The sequence below is a fragment of the Aulonocara sp. 'chitande type north' Nkhata Bay genome, linkage group LG4 (genome assembly GCF_057382095.1).
Source record: "Aulonocara sp. 'chitande type north' Nkhata Bay isolate Kocher_YH1m ecotype deep benthic linkage group LG4, A_spYH_male_GT1.1, whole genome shotgun sequence".
NCBI lineage: Eukaryota > Metazoa > Chordata > Actinopteri > Cichliformes > Cichlidae > Aulonocara > Aulonocara sp. 'chitande type north' Nkhata Bay.
The window spans coordinates 12,243,874-12,266,664 of record NC_141347.1 but is presented as its reverse complement, the minus strand read 5'-3'; the positions used below and the strand labels follow the sequence as shown (position 1 = coordinate 12,266,664).

At 43.7% G+C, this 22,791-nt stretch overlaps 3 protein-coding genes across 6 annotated transcripts in view; 2 read left to right on the top strand and 1 right to left on the bottom strand.

Annotated features, from left to right (window-relative positions):
- The window catches only part of LOC147332054 (myosin-10), a 67,395-nt gene extending 65,876 nt beyond the window's left edge, over positions 1 to 1,519 (top strand). For all 3 annotated transcript variants that reach the window (XM_086288462.1, XM_086288460.1, XM_086288461.1), the window contains one exon: positions 16 to 1,519. In XM_086288462.1, coding sequence (XP_086144588.1) covers positions 16 to 172 — 157 coding nt within the window. In that variant the 3' untranslated portion in view covers positions 173 to 1,519. The remainder of the gene's footprint in view (positions 1 to 15) is intronic.
- Positions 1,520 to 2,871: 1,352 nt separating this feature from the next.
- Positions 2,872 to 5,195, top strand: LOC147332053 (serotonin N-acetyltransferase-like). Its single transcript, XM_086288463.1, has 4 exons — positions 2,872 to 3,013; positions 3,456 to 3,698; positions 4,000 to 4,154; positions 4,248 to 5,195. Exons 2-4 carry the CDS (start codon positions 3,545 to 3,547, stop codon positions 4,614 to 4,616), a joined length of 678 nt encoding a protein of 225 aa, XP_086144589.1. The 5' UTR covers positions 2,872 to 3,013; positions 3,456 to 3,544; the 3' UTR covers positions 4,617 to 5,195.
- A 3,595-nt stretch (positions 5,196 to 8,790) lies between these two features.
- On the bottom strand, positions 8,791 to 22,102 carry LOC147332052 (envoplakin-like). Of its 2 annotated transcripts, XM_086288459.1 has the most exons (22): positions 21,949 to 22,102; positions 18,666 to 18,765; positions 18,318 to 18,472; positions 18,005 to 18,128; positions 17,777 to 17,908; positions 17,655 to 17,696; positions 17,395 to 17,556; positions 17,169 to 17,276; positions 16,980 to 17,075; positions 16,793 to 16,903; positions 15,979 to 16,125; positions 15,732 to 15,886; positions 15,542 to 15,639; positions 15,244 to 15,413; positions 14,972 to 15,150; positions 14,082 to 14,220; positions 13,785 to 13,978; positions 13,546 to 13,696; positions 13,354 to 13,437; positions 13,102 to 13,242; positions 12,731 to 12,823; positions 8,791 to 12,568 (listed from the first exon to the last, which is right to left on the bottom strand). In XM_086288459.1, the coding sequence occupies exons 1-22, from the start codon at positions 21,987 to 21,989 to the stop codon at positions 9,068 to 9,070; spliced, it is 6,123 nt and encodes a 2,040-aa protein (XP_086144585.1). In that variant the 5' UTR covers positions 21,990 to 22,102; the 3' UTR covers positions 8,791 to 9,067. The 2 variants fall into 2 exon arrangements, with proteins under 2 accessions (XP_086144585.1, XP_086144584.1); XM_086288458.1 differs by lacking the exon at positions 21,949 to 22,102 and having other exon boundaries at positions 18,666 to 18,863.
- Positions 22,103 to 22,791: the final 689 nt, after the last annotated feature.

Sequence of the window (22,791 nt, the reverse complement as noted above, 5' to 3'; positions counted from 1 at the left end):
CTCTCCCTCTTACAGGCGTGGTGGCCCCATCACCTTCTCCTCCAGTCGCTCAGGCAGACGTCCGCTGCAGGTCGAGGGAACTTCTTCTTTGGACCTCCTGTCCGACGATGAGCTGGAAAACAAGATCACTGACAACAATGCCAATGAGACCCCAGCGCCACAAACAGAGTAGAAGAAAAGCCTTTACCCTCCCTCAGTCAGCCCTAACAGACACAGCGGGACTCTCACAGCTTAAACAGGGACCCTCTTCTGGCCACTTTAGCACATAAAGTCCAAAACATCCCCAGTTTGACTAGATTTCCCTCTTCAAACCACAGGCAGCATGACCTAAGCCATCCTGACTTTCCTTTTCAACCTTAGCAGACACCAGCAGTTGGACCCCCAATGCTCTCACCACCGCCCCACTAAAGACTGTAAGAAACGCCTTACTACTCCAGCTCTGTGCTCAGCTCCTCTAGTTGATTTTCTTCTGCTGGACCACCGTTTAGCTCACAGGTGTCGAACTCCAGGCCCCGAGGGCCAGTGTCCTGCAGGTTTTAGATGTTTCCTTGATCCAACACAGCTGGTTTAAATGGCTAAATTACCTCCTCAACATGTCCTGAAGTTCTCCAGAGGCCTGGTAATGAACTGATCACTTGATTCAGGTGTGTTGACCCAGGATGAGATCTAAAACCTGCAGGACACCGGCCCTCAAGGCCTGGAGTTCGACACCCCTGCTCAAAATGCTTCCAAATGCTAAAACGATAGCACTGCAATATTTGAAAGGAGCGCATCATAATGAAAACAGATGCTATTTTTTTTCACCGATCTACAATACATGCACCATGTGACTCAGTTTAGTTATATTAGTTATGAACTGGAACTGATATTGTTTGCTTTTCCAGTCCTATGCTAGGATTGCTTGCTTGCGTATGAGTATAAAATGTGAGTGTAAGCTGCTTCTTGCATTGGTTTCTCTTACGTTCGACAGTAGGTCAGTGTTGACTTGTAATTATTTGGCGTGAGCGCTAAATCGCACTCATGTCCTCTCGCTTCATTCTTCTTCTTCTGTGCCTTTTTTCGCTCTCTTTAAACTCTAAACCCATTTATGCCACATATACTGTTCATATATTGAAACATGCTTAATTTCATGAAGGTATTTTCATAAAGCAAAAATCATAAATTTACATTTGTAACAGATTATATTAGTGGAAACCTGATTTACTTTGGCGTGTATGTCCTCCTGCAGCGTGTATGTTGCCACGATGATTGATATGTCAGCCGTGTGGGGTTCTTTGTAGATGGGTGCTATGACTTTTCTTATCAGTAACTTTTATACTTTTTGAGTTATTAAGAGTTAAAAACAATCCAATAGACATCAACTGTATTTATATCTCTGCTATTGTATACGAGACAAACTCCATTCATATTTCAAAATGCTCAGTATTGCACATTGCTCAACTGTACCTTTGCTCATGACACGTACAGTTTATGAGTCTTTAGAAGTTCTATAATGCATTAAAGTCTATGGAGCCCAATACTCTCCTGGTTTCCTCAGCAGTCACTGATGTTTTTGTCTATTTTTTGTCTTTTGACTAAAGAGCATTTAGCTGAACTCAAAGATGAGATGCTACAGATGTCTTCTTCACTGCCAGAGGCATCAAACTTCTATTAGTTTGGGAGTCACACATAGCCCAGGAAAATAACTGCATAATAACTAATAACACATCCATGTTTTTATCTTACAGCTAATATAAAAACAAGAAGATTTACTTTCATGAACGATCTGTTTAAAGATCGGATGATAAACAGCTTTAGATGTCTCAAGAAAAGAAAAATGATGTGTCCGTTTTTCACCCTCCACTCATTGCTGTTAAGAACCTTGCCAGTGTTTCCTCAGTTTAACCAATTTACTTGTGTTTGGGGTGAGAACCTGTGAGGGTTGAGTGTTACAAAATACAGTCATGAACCAGTTCAAAGGTCAGATAAAAAGGGTGAATGCCAACGGAGATAACAGAGTTAACAGAACCAAAATGTATCTACGTTTTTAAGAAAAAGAAAGAAGAACATCGTGTGGTGAGTTTGTGAATGCTAGTTTGTAGTGACGGATCCTTAAAAAAAGAAAATCTAAACCAGAACAAACCCATACACACCTGCCTGCTGGGATCTTTTAACACAAAACCAGAAAGACAAAGAAGGTAAAGTATGATGAATGTCCTCAGAAAGCCAAAATGGGAGCACTTCTAACACTTCGGCAGCCCAGCAGAAGGTTTTTATAAAATTGTCTTGCTGATCTTACACCTTTTTTGTAAGCCCTCCAGTCCTAGAAGGTAATTTAATGTCAGTCCGTCTTTTTGAGCACAGGAACCTTTTTTAAAGTCACAGAAACCAAACTGTGAACACCAACAGTGTCCAGTAAGTTTACTCCAGTGCTGTACCTTAACAGTGTTTAAAGGGGATCCATTATGTTCTCAGTTATTTGGTTTTGAGGCTCTAATAAAGTGTCTTAGTAGTTCAACATAATCTTTATTTATCCCACACTGGGTGATAAGTTGCTTCCTCTCAGATCATCCTCTGTGTGAAACAAGTTCCTCCCGCTTTCATGCCAACTTTGTTCTGATTGGCTGCCCCTTGACAATGAACATTTGAACTAACATATGTCCCCAGAGCAGCCTTCTCCCTCAGACGAGCTGAGACATTTCACCCCTAAACATTTTTAGGTGATTCAATCAACAGCCCAAACATAACATTATGGAGCGTTGGGAACCACTTACATACAGTGCTTCCCTTTTTATCCAAAACACACTGTGGAGTCTGTGTGCGTGTGTGTGTGTTCAGTGAGAGAGGAGATAAAGTGCCTGTAATGCGCCGAGTTGTGGAAACAACTTCTGTAATCCTTCACCATGTGACTCATAGTAATAATCACTCCATAATGAAGAGAGCTGTGCAGCAGGTGAGACGCAAACAGAGAGACGCAGAGCTGCTTCAGCAGTCACTCCGCAAACTTAACGGACTTACACGTCAACACCTTCCGGTAAGTATCGCTCACAGCCTGGTTGTTGCTTTGGAAAGTGTACAAGTGATGGATGACAGAGGTTTGTTTCGTTATAATCTGCTTCTTATCAGACTTGACCGCACTGGATAGTTTGATCAAATGCAATAAAAGCACTTAAGCAAACTTTTACCACCTGCAGCTGCTCCAGGGGCATCATGGCTCCCTGTACACAAGCCAAGAAAAAAAAAAGCCAGCAGTGGTGACTCAGTGAGTCATCAATCATTGTCTGTCGGTTTTAATGGTAAATACCAACAATGGCTTCTGTTGATTACAGGGTTCAGAAAATGGCCCTACACTGTTGTGACCTTTTTTTTATTCATTCATTGACAGCCAAAATATTCAAATGCAAATCAGCCTGTGAATCACAGCTAGGAGATCTATTCTATAAATACGGATCCAAACCCCCCTGTTGTCCTCGCAGGGCCCGACAGAGGTGATCCTGCGAAGCAGGAAGGAGAGCAGGAGAGCGCAGAAACACTTTTTTCCGGGAGGAGAGCGCAGTGTCGTATAATGTCAGTTGTGGGCGCGCAGCCTTTCATCAAGCCAATGCAGTCCCCACCTTCAGTTTCGCCCGGTATCCAAAGGAGACACACGCTTCCCGCGAGTGAAGTCCGACCGCTCAACACGCAGGATGCCATAAGCGTCTTTGAAATCGAGCGAGAGGGTAAGTGATCCTTCCTGTGGGTCTTATGCTGACGCAGAAATCCGCTCTGGACTTTTTGCTGAGTGGAAATAATGATTTTGTTAAAGTGTGGTTTCATGTGGGGATTTGATTTATTTAACGAAGTCACGTGATGCATTTTCCTTTGGTGTATGAACTAAAGATGTCGTGATTGCTCCACAGTCGATTAATTGATCGATTTGGTCCGTTTAAATGTGTGCGTAAAAGTTGTGCCAAACCGCTATTGCGCACGGACCACCAATCTCTCTCTCTCTCTCGCTCTCTCTCTCTCTCTCTCTCTCAGCATTTATCTCAGTGTCAGGTGAGTGCCCCCTCCACCTGGATGAAGTACGTCACTTCCTCACACTGTGTCCAGAGCTATCCATGGGCTGGTTTGAGGAGGGTCGGTTGGTGGCTTTTATCATCGGCTCTCTGTGGGACCAGGACAGGCTCACCACAGTAAGACATCCTGCATTTTTTTTTCTCTCTCTGTCCTTTCACAGTTAAAAATCATCACTAATTATTAAACCTCCCATTTCCGCTCCCCTCCAGGAAGCGCTGACGCTCCACAAGCCCTGCGGCTCCACCGTGCACATCCACGTCTTGGCTGTCCATCGCACTTTCAGGCAGCAGGGCAAAGGTCCCATCCTCATGTGGCGCTACCTGCAGTATCTCCGCTGCCTGCCCAACGTGCGCCGAGCGGTGCTGATGTGCGAAGACTTCCTCATCCCCTTCTACCGCAAGTCGGGCTTCAAGGTGCTGGGGCGATGCGCCATCACCGTGGCCAACCTGACCTTCACCGAGATGTGGTACCCAATCAGCGGCCACGCGTACATGCGCCGCAACAGCGAAGCGATCCGCTTCCCTCAGCACCCTCTGACTGTGCCCCTGACAAAGACTGACGAACGCGTTGATGTATGAAGTGCTTACTGAGGGCCGAGCAGGCTGTCTTTAATCTAAGAGGAAGGAATTCAGTGTTGTTCTCTGTAGCATCTTTCAGGGTTTGTCTCAAGTTTCCAGCCGTTTCTCTGATTTGTTGGACTTTTGATCCCATGTGAAATGATTTTAATATGTATAATAAAACAAAGGATGTACTATATACTGTACTGTGACGTGTTATAAATATGCGAGAAGAGTCAAGTAGTGAGTAACTGGAGTTAAATGTCGCATTTGTGGTAGACTTTGCGCTTGGGTGTAAAGCTGTCTTCTGCTAAGCACCTTCCTGGGCTTCCTACAACTGTGGTCTGACGTCAGTAAACCGGGCTTTAGCAGCTCAGTCACAGCTCCACCATCCTCCAGCTCCTCCTCAGCTCCATTAGGGGGCTTTAGCTATTGTAACCACCGAGTGGGGATTAGTTAACCTGTAGAACCAATGACCTTTACCTAGAGAAGCACAAACAGAGCAGGTTGGCGTTAGTTGTGACGACAGTTTGACAAACCATGTAATTTTTTTTAAGTTCTTTTCTGTGACAGTGTTTCAATAAAATGTTTTATACTGTTTTTTAAGATGAAAAAGTTTCATTTTTAATGTAATTTGTTCTCTCAGACATTTGATATTCTCTTTGCCGTAAGATTGCACTAACCATAGCTTACACAAGCACCCACTGTCTTTAGCTGTCCCTGCACTCCATGCTGTAGACAGTGTGCTGTGCAGGTGAAGCTGTAATCCATGACACAGTCACCGACTCAGGTGTAATCCCCTAACGTACCAGGACGAGCTGCTCCCACCCCTCTGAAGGACAAACCTGGTAGTGGTCACCTCATAAATGACCCAGAACTGTCACATCAACACTACCTCAGAGTGGAAGTCTGAATGTAAGCGCATTTATGGATATTTCTTAAAAAGCTATGGGGAGAAAAATCATCACAGGATTAAAATTGCTCTCTCTTGGATGTGAGAGACGAGCTGGATTCTATCTTTACACTTTGTACCTTAAAGATCAGGTACTTATTTAGACCCCTGTATTTCCTACGTCATGAAGGCCAAACCTTAACCTCTGGTGATTTGGTACTTCCCTGTAATGGTCCAAAAATGATGATTATGGTCCAAAAGTAGGGAATTTGAATCTGCACCTGTAGCCACTAAACACAGAGGGATTTAAACTCATCAGAAATGGAAATAAAACTTTAAAACCATTAAAATATAATCCAACCATTTTCTTCCACTTACCCAGCTGCAGTCTGTCCGAGCTATCAGTGACCGAACACGGTTCAGTGGAATGTAAGTATGTGCATACAGTAGTTTTGTGAAGTATGAAGACATAATGACGCAAGACTCAGACTGTGAAAAATCAGTCAGTGCCTCTCATCTGATCACCTTAGGATCAGCTGGGGTTTTTTTTGTTAATTAGAAGAAGAAAAAATTGTAAATAAATGTAAAACTGATTGGGGTGCAGTTATACACTCAATAGTCTCTCCATTAGGTACACCTGATCAGCTGTGCGTTAATGCAAATATCTGATCAGCCAATCACATTGCAACATTTCAGTGCATTTAGGCGTGTAGACATTGACGAGGTGACCTGCTGAAGTTCAAACTGAGCATCTGAGTGAGAATGAACTGGGATTTAAGTAACTTTGAAGGTGGCATGGTTGTTGGTGCCAGGCAGGCTGGTCTGAGTGTTTCAGAAACTGCTCATCTGCTGGGATTTTCCAACACAGCCATCTGTAGGCTTTACAGAAAATGGTCTGAAGAAGAGAAAACATCCAGTGAGCAGTAGTGTTCTGGCTGAAAGGCGATGGTAAGCCAACTCATCTCCTGATTTATTACAACCACAGAAGAGCATCTCTCAGTGCACATTGAACATGGAGCTGCAGAAGAGCACACTGGGTGGTGCTTGTGCCAGCTAAATAGGAAACTAAGGCTACAATTAGTACAAGCTCACCAAATTGGACAATAGAAGAAGTTTTATTAGCTAGAGTCGGTTAAACATTGCCTGATCTGATGAGTCTCGATTTCTTCTGTGACATTCAGATAGTGGGTGTCAGAATTTGGCATAAACATGGGTCCATCCTACCTGGTATCAGGCGGATGCTGCTGGTGTAAAGGTGTCGGGGACATTTTCTTGGTTAACCATGGGTCTCGTAGCACCAAATGAGCATCATTTAAACATCACACCTACTAGAGTATTGTTGCTGACCATGTTCATTCCTGTATGACCGTAGTGTACCCATCCTCTGATGTCCCCCTCAGATTCAACCAATCTAACTTGTTGAATCTGTGCCGCAAAGAATTAAAGCAGTTCTGAAGGTAAAAGGCTGTCCGAGCAAAAGCCACCTACCTAATAAAGCAGCTGGTAAGTGAAAGTTTTGTCTCTCTCTTTTACTGTATAAAAATGCTCTCTTTAAATATGATTTTTTCCAGGAAACTGAACTATTTCAATTTGTGACTCCTTTTAAAAATCTTGTAGACTTTGGGAAGGATGATTGCATCAAAGATTTTTTCACATTCTTTCAGTTAAATTTTTCTCTTCCAGCAGAAATCTGCAGAGTGAAGTTGGCTCGCAGCGATATTGTCTTATGGCTGATTCCAGCCAGCTGGCACCTTTGCATATTTTGCTCGATGGGAGTTTCTTCCTCCTGGCAGAAAGTTTTATTTTAGTCTTGTGATACTGAGGTCTTCATAAGGCCATGCATGCTGTTTATTTAAGGATTTGTCAGTGTGTGGATGACTGTGATGAGAACTCATATAGTTTGCAGCTTTATATTTAAATGCTTTCAGTAATGATCAATTTCAAGTAGCAACAATAGACTGAAAATTTGCTGCCTATATTTATTTAAAGAGTGCAAATACTGGACGGGCTGCCTGAATGAGAGCGCTCCAAATGGTAGCTGATATGTTGTTGGCATGATTGCAGGGCAGGCATATGTGAGGCTTTGCCGTCTTCATTCACAGAGTCCAAATCAATTCAGAGACCCATTGTCAATGTTTAACCGATAGCGCCGTAGTCTAGAATTATAACTGCAATAATCAAACAAAACAAAGAGGAGCTTCCAATTATCACATACGTCACTCGGGCAATAATCGGTGAGTCCAAAGGGACCACTTTTGCTGCTACGCACTAGTGATGCTGCCATATAGCAGGCTTTTTAATAGGCAGGCGGTTATTAGACACGCATTATGGGGTTAGACACAAAAACATCTGAAATCCACAATTTAACTCCAATTTTCACTTTGAAAAAATGAGAAATTACATCATTATGTGAGCCAACTACATTAAGTGAGATGACCCAACCAAATCAGGGGACATCCTTCATCCCCCCGGCTTTGGACACAGAATGGGGCTACTGCAGTCTCCAGACAGGCTCACGTGCAATAATCCCACAAAGTCCTTACAGTCACCGGGTAATCTGGCAGGCAGACATCCCAGCATGGAGGCCACACATTCCCAACACCGTTTTCTATCACCACCGCAGTGTTAGACCATAACCAATATCACAACTTAGGCCCATGTAGACAAATCAGCTTCTGCACGCTCCTTTGCTCATCGGCCTGGAGACAAGAAGGCGTGCACGTCGCTGGGGCAGTCTGTTATTAGACGCACGCCTCAACGAGTTCGACCTTGTTAACCTTAACGCACTACAGTGCTCTTATGTGACTCATGTTTAATCTGTATCCGTAATCCACCATTTCCAAACATATGACTCGCTGGGGTTGGCAGCTTTGTACAACTATTTTCATGAGAGGGGTATTTGTAGTTGCAACACAAGCGTCACTTATGAAGAACACTGTTTCTGGTAATGCCAGATTCCTCATATTAATGTTGAAAACTAGGAGTCCGCGGTCATCATGGACTGTATATAAAACATGGACAAAGCTGGCAAACTAAAAAGTGAAGGCCGGAGAACTGGAGAAGTGGCTTGAACCTGCAATGTCCAGCAGGGGGCAGCAAATGCAGCTGCATAAAGTTGTACAGAAGTCTGCTTTATGACCTGAGTAAACGCTTTCCAGATGAGTTTATAGGTTCTATTGCTACTTTCAGATCATACCGACTCAGTTCTGCAGCACTTTGATGTCCAGGTTACACCCGTGACTGGTCAAAAGCCTATCACAGGCTGCAGCTGGTTGTATTTTAAATAACAAGGCAGAAAAAAAATCAAAGTGAAGCATTTTAATAAGCCCCTATGCAGCACATACATAACAAAAAATAACTGTTTTCACAGCAGACCAACAATAGAACTGGAAAAAATGAAACAGATAAAAGTGTGCAGCTCTACCAGACACTTTTTTTTCAGTGTTTTCAAAACATATGAACACCTGTCTTTCTCTTTTTCTTTCCCCCCTAAATATGTTAAATAGACTTTTCATGCACCCTCTAGCACCACAGTCTGTAGAAAATTAAATCTTTAGCTAAATTTAGACTTTAAAACTTCCTAGAAACGGAAGTTTGAGTATGATGGAGCATTGGCAACGTCAGTGGAGGTTGCAGGAAGAAGCAAGAGGCCTGTGCTGAAATCTTTTCTACACAGATCCATCGCCTGTTTGTATGATATCTTCCCTTTACTGATGGGGTCCACCAGCTCCTTTGTGTGGGAAGCCTCATCTTGCAGATCTTTTGCCGTTGTGCTGTCAATCAGACCGGTGGCGAGAGCTTCCTTGATAGTGAGGCGGCCTGCTTTGGTGGGATCTACCAACCCGCCGGTCAAATACTGCGCCTCTAAGTACCTCCTGGCATTTTCTTGGGGAATGAACCCTTTCTGTGCTGCCTGTCCTACAGCGAGACGCTGTTTGGTCACAGGATCCTCGACTCCGGTGAAGGCCTTCTGGGCATTCAGAAGCTTATACTTTTGGTTTGTGTCAATGAGGCTCTGTTCAGCTGCTTTGTGGACAGACAGCTTGTCCTTTTTGCCCAGATCAACTATTCCACCGGTGGCTGCTTGTGCCTCCAGCAGCTTTAGAGCAGTGTCGGCATCAATGAGACCGCGGGTGAGGGCACTTCTCACAGACATGCGGCTTTCGGTGGTGGTGTCAAAAATGCCAGAGATTGGGAAAAACTCATCACCTGGTAAAGCGCTGAAGTTGGTCAGACTGCCGAGACTGCCGCTGTATTGAGTGTTCAGGTTAGTGTAGGAGGACCTCAGAGATGAAGACATGGAGCTCAAGGGAGAGGTTGAGATGGGTTTGGTAGGAGCGGTTGGGATTGTTTTGGTGGGAGATTTTGGCATTAATGGAGGAACGTAGGGCTTGCTTCTTTCGCCTGCAACGAGGAGAGCAAACTCAGAAATGGGCATTTTCCCTTCCTTGTAGCGGCTCACGTCACGTTGAGTCAAACGGCCCTCCCTCAGAGCATCCCTCACAGAGTACTGATTCCCACTTTTTCGATCGTGCAAAATGATTGTATCTCCACCTGGACCACTTGAAGTGATTTCCTCCCAGTCACACTCCAGCTCTGACAGTTTGATGTACTGGTTTCGATCGATTAGTCCCTGTAAGTAGGCATCGTAGGGTGACAGATCTTTACCAGTTTCTGGATCCAAGATGGTGATCTTGGTGGAAAGATTTGCCTCTCTGGTTTTAGTCTCAGAATGGTCCTCATGCTTTATTTTGTCCAGCATCTCGATGATGAGTTTGTCTTTCTCGTGTATTTTGTCCTTCTCTTTTAGGATCTCTTTTTCAAGCCTCTGTATTTCAGAGGACGTCTTAAGACTTCTCTGCCGCACCGTCAGGTTCCTCTCACTCATCAACTTGGACTGTTGCTGGAAGGTGATGCTGATACTCTGTCTTTGGGACTCTAAGGTTTTGAACTGCTTCAGGAGATCTTCCTTATCTCTCTGCAGAGCATCTCTGATGGAAATGAGAGTGGTCTCCTCCTGAGAAGTCACAGACCTTGACGTCTGCAGATGGGTCATTTTGAGGTGCGTGCTTTGAATGTTATCTTCTTGGTTCCGCCTGAGATTTCTCTCCTTTGTTACTAGCTCTCTGAGTTGTTCCCTTTCAGCTTCAACTGCTGGGTCTTTCTCCACACGGACAACTTCTCGGTAAACAACCTTCTCAATCGATTTTTCCTTTTGCAGAGTTTCAAGCTTGAGCTTTATGTTGCGGATTTCTCTCTCTAAACGATTGATTTCATTGCCCTCTGTCTCCAAGTTGTCATGTATACTACCAATAAGTTTGTCCAGCTGAGGATCCTTCTCCACTTTCAAGACCTCCTCGACAATTATTCTTTCCTCAATGGGTGGTGGGGTATTCTCCAGTTCAAGAATACGAGCTTTGATCTGTCTCAGCTCTGACTCTACTTGGATCTTCTTCTGACGATCATCCAGCTGAGCCAGCATAATCTCTTTATCTTGAATCAGAGCTCTGAGTTGTCGGACTTCCAGTTCAAGTTTTCTGCGGGTTTTCGTTTCATCATCCAGTTTCTTGTTTAATTTCTCATGCTCCAGGATCTGCTTAGGGTCCTTCTGAAGCCGAACCACTTCTTGTGTTAGAATTTTCTCCTGTGGCTTCTGCCTTTCGAGGGTGATGTGTTGGTTCTGCAGGTCAAAGAGACATTCCTCTAAAGATCGGCGCTGCTGAATCTCGTCTCTGAGGTTCCGTCGAAGCCTGTCAGCTTCTTTCTCCAGAAGAGGATCATTCTCATATTTAATGACTTCTTTATTCACTAGCTGTGTCTCCACTTTAGTTTTTTCAGCTTTCAGCTCATCCCTTTCTTTGCGCAGGTGGGTCAGAAGCTCTATGGTGGTGTGATAGTTGACTTGCAGACGGTTCATTTGGTTGTTTAGTCTTTGTAATTCCCTGATGACTTCTGGACTCTTTTCTTCTTTGATCACCTCTTGGGTCACCTCCTTGTACTCCACCTTGGGCTTCTGAGCCCGCAGTGTAACCAGAGTTTTTGTCACTGTGTCAATTTCTTTCTCCGTGTCCGTGCGGTTTTGGCTTGAATCCTGCAGCTCTTTTCTCAGACGTATCATCTCGACCTCTGTCTCAGGATCGACTCTGTAAATCTCGTTGATGATTTCCTTCACCTCCACCTTTGGCCTGAGATTCTCCAGTTCACTGTAACGTAACTGAAGGGTGGTCAGGTCTTTCATCAAGATAACGTTTTCATCCTTCTCTTCTTCCAAAGTCATCCGCAGCTTGTTTGACTCTTCAACCGTTTCCGGATCTTGTCGTACCTGGCTCACAACCTTCGTAATAACCTTGGGCTGGATGGTGGGGATGACCCTCTCCAGTGTGTTTATTTGGCTCCTTGTGCTAAAAATGTGATCATTGAGGGCCTTGCATCGGTACTCCTCCTCTGCAATATCACTCTGGAACAGAAGAACAGCTTTCAGCATCTCTGGATCTTTCTCAAGTCTCACCACTTCCTTTTTAACAACTTTCTCTATGATTTTTGGTTTCTGCTGAGCCAAAACGGTTATCTCTTTTTTCACTTGAACTGCCTCTGTGTTCCTCGTTTGGAGTTCCAGGCGCAACCTCTGTATCTCGTCTCGAAGCTTAGCTGCTTCTTTATCAAGCTGGGGGTCCTTCTCGTATTCGGTGAGGATCTTAGTCACTAGTTTAGGCTCGACTTTGGTTAGCTGCAGCTCCAGTTTGATAATCTTCTCATTGTTGATTTCAATCTCTGTTTTGGTGCCTGACCTTTTCAGTTCTTCATCCTCGATCCGACTTTTCAGCGACTTCAGTTCCATCTCCAGTTTGGGATCGCGGTAATATTGCACCACCTCCTTCTCCTCCAACCTCTCCACTCCTCTCCTGTTCTTCAGAGACATAAACCTCTTGCGGTATGTATCCAGGTTGTTTTCAGCATGAAGACGCCTGTTGACCTCCTCACTTAATTCCTTTTTCAGACTATCGCTTTGCTCCTGGTCTTTCATTTGGCTCTGGAGCTGCAGCTGCTGAGTGACAGCCACCTGACTGATTTTCTCTTCATTCTGCACATAAATAAAAGGACACAAAGGAGGTCAGAGAAGGCAGGTGAGGTGAGGTGGTGAGTATTATTTAATGTAAAAAAAACAGAAAACAAAAAACACAGACACACAGTGAAATAACAACAACAATGCTGCTGGGTTTATTTTGATTCCATGATATCCTACCATAGCCATGATGTTCTTTGTTGTACCCAACTGATTTAGTAGCTGGTTGTTCTCTGCAGACACCTCAGCGAAGTGGTTCAACAGATCTTTCTCCTGTAGTAAAAGAAGAAGATTCTTATTTCCATCTACAATAATTTAAAATTTGGTTATACAGAAATGGCAAGACCGCAACAGAGAAAAAAGCAGGGAACTGTGAATTATGACAGTAAATAAGTCAAATACAGCATGACAAAAAGGTGGGTTGCAAAGCTGCTTGCAGAGTCACTTATTGACTCTGTTGAGCCAATGGTGTGCTTGAAGTAATGATTGACAAAGAAAAATATCTTTTTGTAGCTACTTTATTGTCTTTGTGTAGCTGTGTGAAACCATACCGTTCTCTGTATCGCCTGAGACAGAGTTGAAGTTTGACGTTTCAGTGAAACTGGTTCCTCGTCAACGTCTTCTTCACTCTCGTCAGCACCATCATCATCCGTCAGAATGGCACTGTAAGTGTTTGACTTGATCTCATAGTCCTGAAAAGAAATAGAAATACATTTAAACATTTAAGAATGGCATCATTTTGAGGCTATGCCTAATATACAGTAAATATTTCGCTAGGTTTAGGTCTTCTTCTCAGAACTCACATTTAAGACATTTTGCAGATTGCGGGAAAGGTCCTTGACGCGGTTAAGATCACCTGACTTCTTCTTGATGTCCTCTACCACTCTCTAAAAAATAACCAAAAGCAGACTTGAGCTATTTTATTTATAGACATCAGAGTCTTGTTAATGCATGTAAATAAAATGAAAATTACAAAACAAAATACTTCCACTCACCTTCTGAGAATTCTCCTTGCTTGTAATTTGTGCCACTCCGTCCGTAGGTTTGATCTTATTATCTGGCAAATTGACCAAGAAGAAGTCCAGCGACTGAACGGCACTCTGGAAATCCTGGTTTTTATTGACTGCTTGCTGCACAAGAGCAGACCTAAAGCAAAAACATACACGCGAGTTACAACAACACCCATGTGCAATGGTTACCACAATGCCTGATTTTGTCTTTACTTTTCTCTCACCTCTCCTGAAGCTGGCTATTGACCCTTGTGTAACGGTTTTTCAGGTTCTTCACCTGGTCCTCCTGGCGGCGGATGTCGGGACAATACTCATTGAGATTCTGTTGCAGAGAGTTGCACGCCTGCTCTGTCAGGTCCAATTCTTTGCCTAATTTCTTCAGCTCATCTTTCTTTGAGGCCACATCTTTACTCATTGCCTGTTTGACAACATAACGACAAAGAAAAGGCATGAGAAAAGACACATTTGCACGATTCCAGTTATCTATATTGTTGTGTACGTTTTAGATTTATTTACAACACCTGAAGCTTCTGGTTGCGGCTCTGAAGAGAGTTTGGTTGGTCAAGAATGGTGCCGTCTTTAGCCAGTTCTTTCTCAAACCCAGAGACAACGCCCTCTACGTTCTTTATCTCTTTCTCCAAGTACATGGAAGCTGTTGCTCTGATGAAAGCAGAGAAGTAGCAAAGTTAAATAAAATAAAGAAAACGCCACAAGAACACGCACATAGATATGCTACTCTACTATATCTGAACTGACACGTTGCTAAATGCTCAATTTAATGGTAAAATCCATTGAAACAATTGGCTATTTTTGTCCACTGTTTACCACAGCTGTCAATGTTGGGTGAGATGTGTCCATCTTTATTTACTACAGAGGCTGTAAAACCTTTTGAAATAAATCCAATACAGGTCATTCAGTCAGAGAAGTTCACTTCTGACTGTTGTCTCTTTCTTTATGTTTCTGGGGTGAAGGGGACCCCTCCTCTGTCAATAAAACATGTGCATGATGCCTTTTATCTTGAGTCTAAAGGTCCAAGAATGGACTGAAATGTCCATCCACAGCACGCGAACGCCTACAAATTCTCTTCTCCTCCACCTCTGGTGTAATCCATATGTAGCTGGTCTCTAGCCACATATATAAAACACGATCAGGTGGAAGGGAGATAATTGTATTCAATTATGGTGGGGGAACATGACGGTTTCCACAAACCTGCTTATTTTTAATGGCTTAATTATACGTTTATGACGTATCATTTTTCATTCAAGGCATAATTACACGCTAGTCTATGTATATTTATGAGTGAACTAGGCTTTTTTTCTATTAAAACACTTCCATTATAATGACTGCACTTTAAGGAAGATTTCATTCTAGATTTGAGATTTTATTTAGAATTTCATTCTAATGTTCGTACTTTTTATTATAAAGGTCGATGAGAGCATTGATGTCATCAAACTTTTTGTTGGTGGCGCTGAGTTTAGGTGGTAGGGCAGAGGCGGTGGGACCCAGAGGTTTCTTAGCCAGAATAGGATCCACTTCTCTCTGGATGGCAGATTTCTCTGACTCTAGCTTCTTCACAGCGAGAGCCGATTTCTGGAGGGCAAAGGAACACGTTTAGATAGGACATAATTCAATTACGTTGTGACCTGCGTGGTGCCATTGAAGTATAATGCTCGTCATGTTTACCTCATGCTCTTGCAATCTGTTTGCCAGGTCCTGAGTTGGGTTACGGTTGTCTAACGGGGTCCTCGCTCGCCTCAGGATCTCCTTTTCCAGCGCCTCCAGGGCTTTATTGATTTTGCCTAATTCACTGAGGAGCTCTGCAACTCTGGGATTCTCTGGACTTTTAACAGCAACTGAGGAGAAAGGAAAACGTCTCTACAATGAAAAGACAGACTAGCCCAATCGTTTCAGAAAAGACTTCTGTCCTGGTCTGAAAGTCCAAGGAGATGAGAAGAAGTGAAGTGACTGCTTTTGTTCTCACCTCTTTTCTGAGTCTGAATCACTTCTACAGCAGGGCTCTTTAAGGAGGCTATGAGAGCAGATCTACGACGCTTTAGATCAGCCAGCTGTCTGTCCAGACTGAACACACACACACACAGTGCTGGTTTAAAATCAGCTTCAGGTTGAATTATAATCACCAATAAAGTATGCTGAAGGAGTCGTGATTATACCTATTCACTGTCTCCAAGGCCTCAGGATCGGGTGGTGGGATCATAAAACATGCTGCAGAGAGGGTTTTGGTTTTCCCACTGCTGTCCTGAAGCTTCCAGTTGTTATTATCAGAGCTGGACTTCAGGGTTAGCTTCTCACCACGTCGTACGGCACCCTAAAACAGATAGAGAAGGAAAGAGTAATCCCTAAATTTACTATCTCCAACATAAGGTGGCTGCCTGTAAATGACAGCTGTTGACATCGTACCTCTTCATCGATCCAGTCACACAGGGATATTACAGTGGTCGGTTTGCTGAGCTGCATTCTGCGCAACTTCAGAGGCACGACGCTATCGCTAAGTTCCCTGAGGGCAGCCAGGCGCTGCTCATTCCTCTTCACTGCTGGTTCATCTCCCTGAAAGTGAATTTCAAAACAGTTTCAAAGTATGTTTTCCCACTGTTCAAGTAGTTAGAGGTACAAACTGATTCCTTGAGTATATCCTTAAATGGGGACAATGGGTTTATTTTGCACCATAACACAACAAAGTCACCATTGTTCAGCAAGGAAATGAACACTTTAATGAGCAGAATTAAGTATAAAGTCAATAAAGGCCGAACTGGTGGTTCTAAATGGGCCAAAGGTGCGAATGGTTATCTGTACACAGTATTATTAGGAGGAGACAGACATTTGAACTTTGTCATAAATCCCACACACTTAACAACTACAGTAGCACTGCTGTAATAACCATTTTAACATCCCTGATCTTGAACATTGGCCTAAAATCATTCCTTTCTACGGCAGTCTCAGTCATCACAGCAGTTTGTTGTTGTTACAGTCCAGCTGAGTCTCCTAATTTCATGGGTATGGAAGTCTGTGCATTTAAAATTGTAACAGACTGAATTCCCAAACTGTTGTCTGGTTTGGTTTGGTGTTAATTTTTGGTAGAATTTTCCATGTACCACCTTTGACTAGTTGTCGGTCCCTCTTGTGTCAGCCATGAAAACATGGCTTTTCTATGCTTGTTAAGACTCCTAGAAGTTGCACAGAAATCACAACATATTTTTAAAAAACTGTGTCTTACCTCGAGTGCCAACAGGATCTCGGGGTTCGTCTTGTTCTCCATGGACTTTGAGTCCAGAGTCGAGCTGAGTCTCTCCAGAGATTCTGACAACCTTTCTGCATCCAATTGGAACTGCATTGAACAGTCAGCTGTTAGCAGCAGGCTCTTAGTCAACTGGAAACTTTTAATTTTCCTCACAGCTCTTTACCTTTTTGTAGTTGTCAATATTGTCCAGGTGTACTTCCTGTGCCAGACACAGGTTGAGAAAGGCTTGCCATTCAGCTTGTACCGTATCTCTGTGTGCCTGACAACGACATCAACGATCATGTTTAATTAATGCTACAACCATACAGCCATACGGGACAGTAGGATGATTTATCACAGATGTAAAATGTACTTTTATGGTTGGGCTGCCGGGGTGTTTCATCTTAATGAGGTTATCTCCTTCCTCCTGCAGCTGGTTGACTTCTTGCTCGTGTGCTAACAGTCCGTTAGCTTTGAATTTCTGTGCAAAAATGAAACGTGCAAGTGCTCAATTCAAAGTTGCCTTTGCACCGATAAAATCACAAACTGGGACTTTAACTAATAATAATCACTCAGCATGCGTGATGCTGGATTCTCACCTCATACTCCATGCGGACGCTCGGCGGGTCAACCATGCGATCACTCCAGTCTCTCTGGAGGATCCTATCCTGCTGGTTCGACAGGTAGATCAGCTCCTTGCTGCAGCTTTGCATGTACTCGTATAAAGAAGCCAGGTGGTTGCGCCGTCGCTCGGAGCTCTCCTGCAGAACACGCAAGGTGCAAACAACATATGAACACCACACACAACACTCCTCAAGTTTAACTCCAAGTGGCAAATTTACTAATTAAATCGACTTACAAAAAGTTCAGCATATTTCTCTTTGACGGCAGCGTACTGCTCCTGTGAACAAACAAGAAGCACGTTAATGATCCATCTTGCACGCAGGAACTGTACATACATGTGAAGCTTTGCTCTGCTACCTGTGAGAGGGTAGTGCTGGGCTTCAGCTGGTCTTGATAGGCCTTGATCTCCTGATGGCGAAGGTTATGAGCTGCTATCTGCCTCTCTACATCAGAAAGCTTAGGGCCGTATGCCTCCGCTCTCAGCTGTTTCTGTGAAACACAACAGAGAACCATTCAAGATTCAAGCGGCTACTAAAAATCTCTGAAGGACTTTAAGGTTGCAGAAATTTTGGTCGTTCAACTGACCAGCCTCTCATCAAACAGAGGACCCCAGCCAATCTTTTGGGTCAGGTCCACATCTTGTACCGATTCGTACACTTCCCTGAAGGTAGCACAGTCCTTGGCCCAGCGATAGTGGAGATTTACCACACTGAGAGACAAAATGTTTAAGTTAGAAGTGAGAAGATGGGTGGAGAGCAAGGAAAGGGATTGTGGAAATGATTGTTTGTGGCGAGTGTGCCTCCGTGGCATGTAACAGATCAAGTTCTGTCTGCTTGGCATGCATGCTAGCGTTTGTGCGTGTTTGAATTTTGGCCATGACACCCCTAAACACACTCACTCCTTCTCAATCTCTTTAGCCTGAGGGTGTTGAAGCTTCTTGGCTCCGCCCACGTCCATGAAAAGATCCTTGAGCAGTTCCTCGGCCTGGGCCAGGTTGTCTGTATTCTCCTTCTTGTGGAGCAGTTGCTCGTTATTCCCCTTTCGCTCTTTGTCCTGCACAGGAGAACCGCAAATGCAACAAAGTAGCATTTTTGTTTTTTTTAAATCTCTAGATTTTTTTGCTAAACTTCTTGTGGAAAGGAAGTGCCTCAGAGATTCACTTTAACACTTATGGCAGAATGATAAGTTAAGTAAAGGAAATGCTGGCATACAGTGCCTCCACCTATGATTCATCAGGACTTCTTACCACAGCCAGCAGTTTCTCTGCTTGCAGGATATTCTTCTCCACTTGGTCTGCATTCTTTTGCATGCGAGAAATCAGCACAGCCAGTTCTTGGGCCTGAGTCCTGGGTAGGAACAGAGACAGATGATGGTGAAAATGCTCCCAATTAATCACTATCCTTATCTCCTCTGATTGGGTGTGCCTCATAAATACAAGTGGGCGTGTCTGGAGACGAGTTCCTGCCCCAAGTGGAGGAGTTCAAGTATCTCGGGGTCTTGTTCGCGAGTGATGGGAGAAGGGAGCTGGAGATCGACAGACGGATTGGGGCTGCAGCCGCAGTGATGCGGACACTGCACCGGTCCATCAAGATGAAGAGAGAGCTGAGTGTAAAAGCGAAGCTCTCAATTTACCGGTCGATCTATGTCCCTACCCTCACCTATGGTCACGAACTGTGGGTAGTGACCGAAAGAACAAGATCGCGGATACAAGCGGCAGAAATGAGCTTCCTCCGAAGGGTGGCTGGCCTCTCCCTTAGAGATAGGGTGAGATGTTCAGCCATCTGGGAGGGGCTCAGAGTAGAGCCACTGCTCCTCCACATCGAAAGGAGCCAGCTGAGGTGGTTCGGGCATCTGACAAGGATGCCCCCTGGGCGCCTCTTGGGTGAGGTGTTCCAGGCATGTCCCACCAGGAGGAGGCCCCGGGGCAGACCCAGGACACGCTAGAGAGATTATATCTCCCGGCTGGCCTGGGAACGCCTTGTGTTCCCCCAGACAAGCCAAAGGAGGTGGCTGGGAGGTCTGGGCTTCTCTGCTTAGGCTGCTGCCCCCACGACCCAGCCCCGGATAAAGTGGAAGAAGATGGATGGATGGATGGATGTGTCTGGAGAGGATATCCCTTCTCTGGTGCATCATACAGAGCCAAGAGTTTAAAACAAACCCTGCCACATATGCTGACTTTACTTTAGTCAATTTAACATGAGCATCCATTATTTTAAATCTGTGACAGAAAATAGTGAAAAGCATAAAAGCCCAGTTTAAATATTTCCAGATGAACATGAAGAAAAAGAACATCCTAATTGTGAAAGTGGTTAAAGCTAAATGATGGTGTTATTTACCTTTCACACAAAGAAATCTGTTCAGCTGTGAACATAAAAACCAGCTCGGTGGCTCTTCGTGTTTCTTCACTTTAATGTCACTCATCAAACACTTTCCACGCAGCTCTTTGTTCTCATTAAATGTGTTTTTTTCTGTCATTCCTTCTTGGCTGTAGTATGAAAGACAACTATGTATCCTGACACACCCCAGATGAGGGGACGCACATTCCAGGGTAGAGGGGAGTGTCCCCCTGTCGCCTCCCTTTAGCAGTCAGGAATGCTGTCTGTGATGAGCTCAGACATCCCTGTTGCACCTTTAATCATATGATTAACCATTGATTGACATTTGTAGTCAGACATGATGGCTTCCAAAGGAGCACTGATGCAGGAGGGTAAGATCTAGGAGGGTGTTGTTTTCATGTCTTGCAGGGTAAAAAGGGTTTGGATTAATTTGCTCTGTCACGTCTTTAATCTATATTTAATTCATGTAGTAAAAAGAAGAGCAATTTCAACAGTGTGTGTCAATTTTTATTTTTTATTTTTTTTGGGGGGGGGGGGGGGGGATTTTTCTTGGCCAGTGCTTGACAGCCCTGCCATAGCTGCTCGCTTTATATTAAAAAGCGCTTCATATTTCATGGTTTCTTTTGATTATTTTATTATATTTGAAATTAGTAAGAATTAGTAAGAATTTATCCCTTTTTGTTTTTAAATTGCCAGCTCTTTATCAAATAGGGTACGTAGTTATGTTATTGGTCCATGATTAAAATAAATAAACTGCAGTCCTGTTTAAAACAGCCACAGCTTAATTAACACTTGTCTTAACTAAAATTACATAAATATATACAACAACGATTTCATATAAAATAGTATTTTAAAATGTCAATTTTTTGCACTATAAAGTAAACTATAAATGTGTGTGTGTGTGTGTGTGTGTGTGTGTGTGTGTGTGTGTGTGTGTGTGTGTGTGTGTGTGTGTGTAATTAAATGACACACACATTTTCATTTCACAATTTGTAATTCTGACGTACTTTTAGGGAAAAACAGGATATAAATAGAATACTTCCTCGAGCACTGATTTCTCCTTTACTCAAACTGATTTTTACTACAAACATCTAAGATGCGGGTCACGTGCTTCATTCCTGAGAACCGCAGAAGAAATACGCAGCGCTGCTGGAGCTCGTGACCCCCATGAATCGCGAATGTTCAGCTCTGTGCATCAGAAATGATGTGAATGCCCACAACACAATTCAATTAAGTTTTATTTATATAGTGCCAAATCAAATCACCAGTCACCTCTACAAGGTAAAGACCCTAAAATAGCACAGACAAAATCCAGATAATCAGACGACCCCCTTGATGACCAGGAACCTCCAGCACGACCATGGTTAGGGGAGGAAGACAAGGACAGAAGACGATGAAAATGCACAGTGGTGTATAAACTCAGTGCATCATGGGACGCGCCCACCACCGTGAGCCTGTCGCAGGCATGCAGGCGGAATAAACATTCACTTCATGTGTCACTGCGCTGATTATGAAAGCAGCAGGAAAACCCTGCCCTGCCGCTCCTTCATGCCTTCTTTCCAGTCACACTTTCAAGTCTTTGGTTTCAGGTCACGCCCCACTGTAACAGTATGAGTGTGTTTGCCTGTGTCCCCTCACACCAGGATGAGATAAAACCCCTGCTTAATCGCTTCAAGAGTCCACACATTTAACATCGTCAGGAGTCAACTCACTTTTCCCCCTCGAACAACTGCAAAGCAAGTACTGCAAGCTGCACACTATACACGCTGTCGGATGAAACGACAGGGACGTTGTTGACATATCGGCTGAGTGAGTCAGAACTTCAGCCTATTGAGTGGCACCAGAAATGGATAAAGTGAGTCAGTGAACTCTGGTGATACACCCCTTGGGCAAAGAAACAATTAAAAATGTGTGTGGTTAAGTGAAGGAGTTGGGCGAGGTGACAAACAAACTGACTTTAAAGTTAGTGACATGGAGACGAGAATGAATGAGACAGAAAGTCTGTTTGCACGTAAAAACACAGGCTGTACTTTAACACTCAGTGTGATTGTCGGGGGAAAGTGAAACAGCCTGTGCAAACATAAATGGGATCATGGCACAAAAAAAACACCATCAGGCATTTAAAAGAGAGAAACCAAGACAATACAGTAACACACACAGACAGAGGGAGAGAGAGAGTAAATCCCAACTCACTTGTTTAACTTCACAGTGCTGGGATCCTGTTTCTTCGACATCTTGGGACGTCGCTTGTGTGTATAATCTGAGTCCAAGTGTATTTCTTCCTAACGCTCTCTTCTTCCTCTTGCTCCCTTCTTACCTCCCGTGGCGTCTCCCTCTCAGTTAAGGGAGCGTTCACCTGTCTCAGCTCCTCCCCGGGCCAGCAGGTGTGTCGCCAGGAAAAGCAGAGAGAGCGGCAGACCGGGCGGACCTGTTCCACGTTCCCGCAACCTCACATTCTAGGAGAATAATTGTGTTTACCCTTGTAATTTTGTGCGCTTGTGCTTTCTCAGAAGTGTGAGTGTGCTTCTTCTTTTTTCTCTCTTTTTTAATCCCTTTGCAGGAAACTCGAGAGGAAAATCTGACAGAACATCATTTTGCTCCTGAGGTTACACCAGAATCATTGATTAGCTCATATGTGACTTACAGTCAGCTCAGTGGGATTTGTTTTCCTTTTTTTTTGATCATTTTACAGAATTTCATCATAGTAACGGGCTCTAAAGTTGCTTCTCACAAAGCACTCGTGGTCCCCTCAGAGATGATTACAGGGGAATGTAGAAAAACTAGCCACTTGACTGGATATCAGGCTCATCTTTACTCTCTTTGTTTAGATGTGACAATCAAAGGTCTAACCTAGATTTTCACTGTGCTACGTTTCAGTATTTGTTATCTGAGAAGTATGAATAAAAACAGAAAAGACAGAGTATGAAATCTAAATTGTATACTCAGTTTCATTAAATGTTGGGTGGTACTCTAAATAGTTGACCTTTCACCTTTCAGCGTGGGTGAGCATATAAATTTCTATATCGTCTGTGCCTA

Excerpts from the sequence above, each read along its gene's own strand:
- LOC147332053 (XM_086288463.1), top strand. The coding sequence starts at position 3,545 with ATGTCAGTTGTGGGCGCGCAGCCTTTCATCAAGCCAATGCAGTCCCCA. Across the intron at positions 3,699-3,999 it reads CTTTGAAATCGAGCGAGAGG|CATTTATCTCAGTGTCAGGT; the intron begins GTAAGTGATCCT and ends TCTCTCTCTCAG. Across the intron at positions 4,155-4,247 it reads ACCAGGACAGGCTCACCACA|GAAGCGCTGACGCTCCACAA; the intron begins GTAAGACATCCT and ends GCTCCCCTCCAG.
- LOC147332052 (XM_086288458.1), bottom strand. The coding sequence starts at position 18,848 with ATGAGGCACACCCAATCAGAGGAGATAAGGATAGTGATTAATTGGGAG. Across the intron at positions 17,697-17,776 it reads CCAGCACTACCCTCTCACAG|GAGCAGTACGCTGCCGTCAA; the intron begins GTAGCAGAGCAA and ends GTTTGTTCACAG. Across the intron at positions 17,076-17,168 it reads CCGGCAGCCCAACCATAAAA|GCACACAGAGATACGGTACA; the intron begins GTACATTTTACA and ends TGTCGTTGTCAG.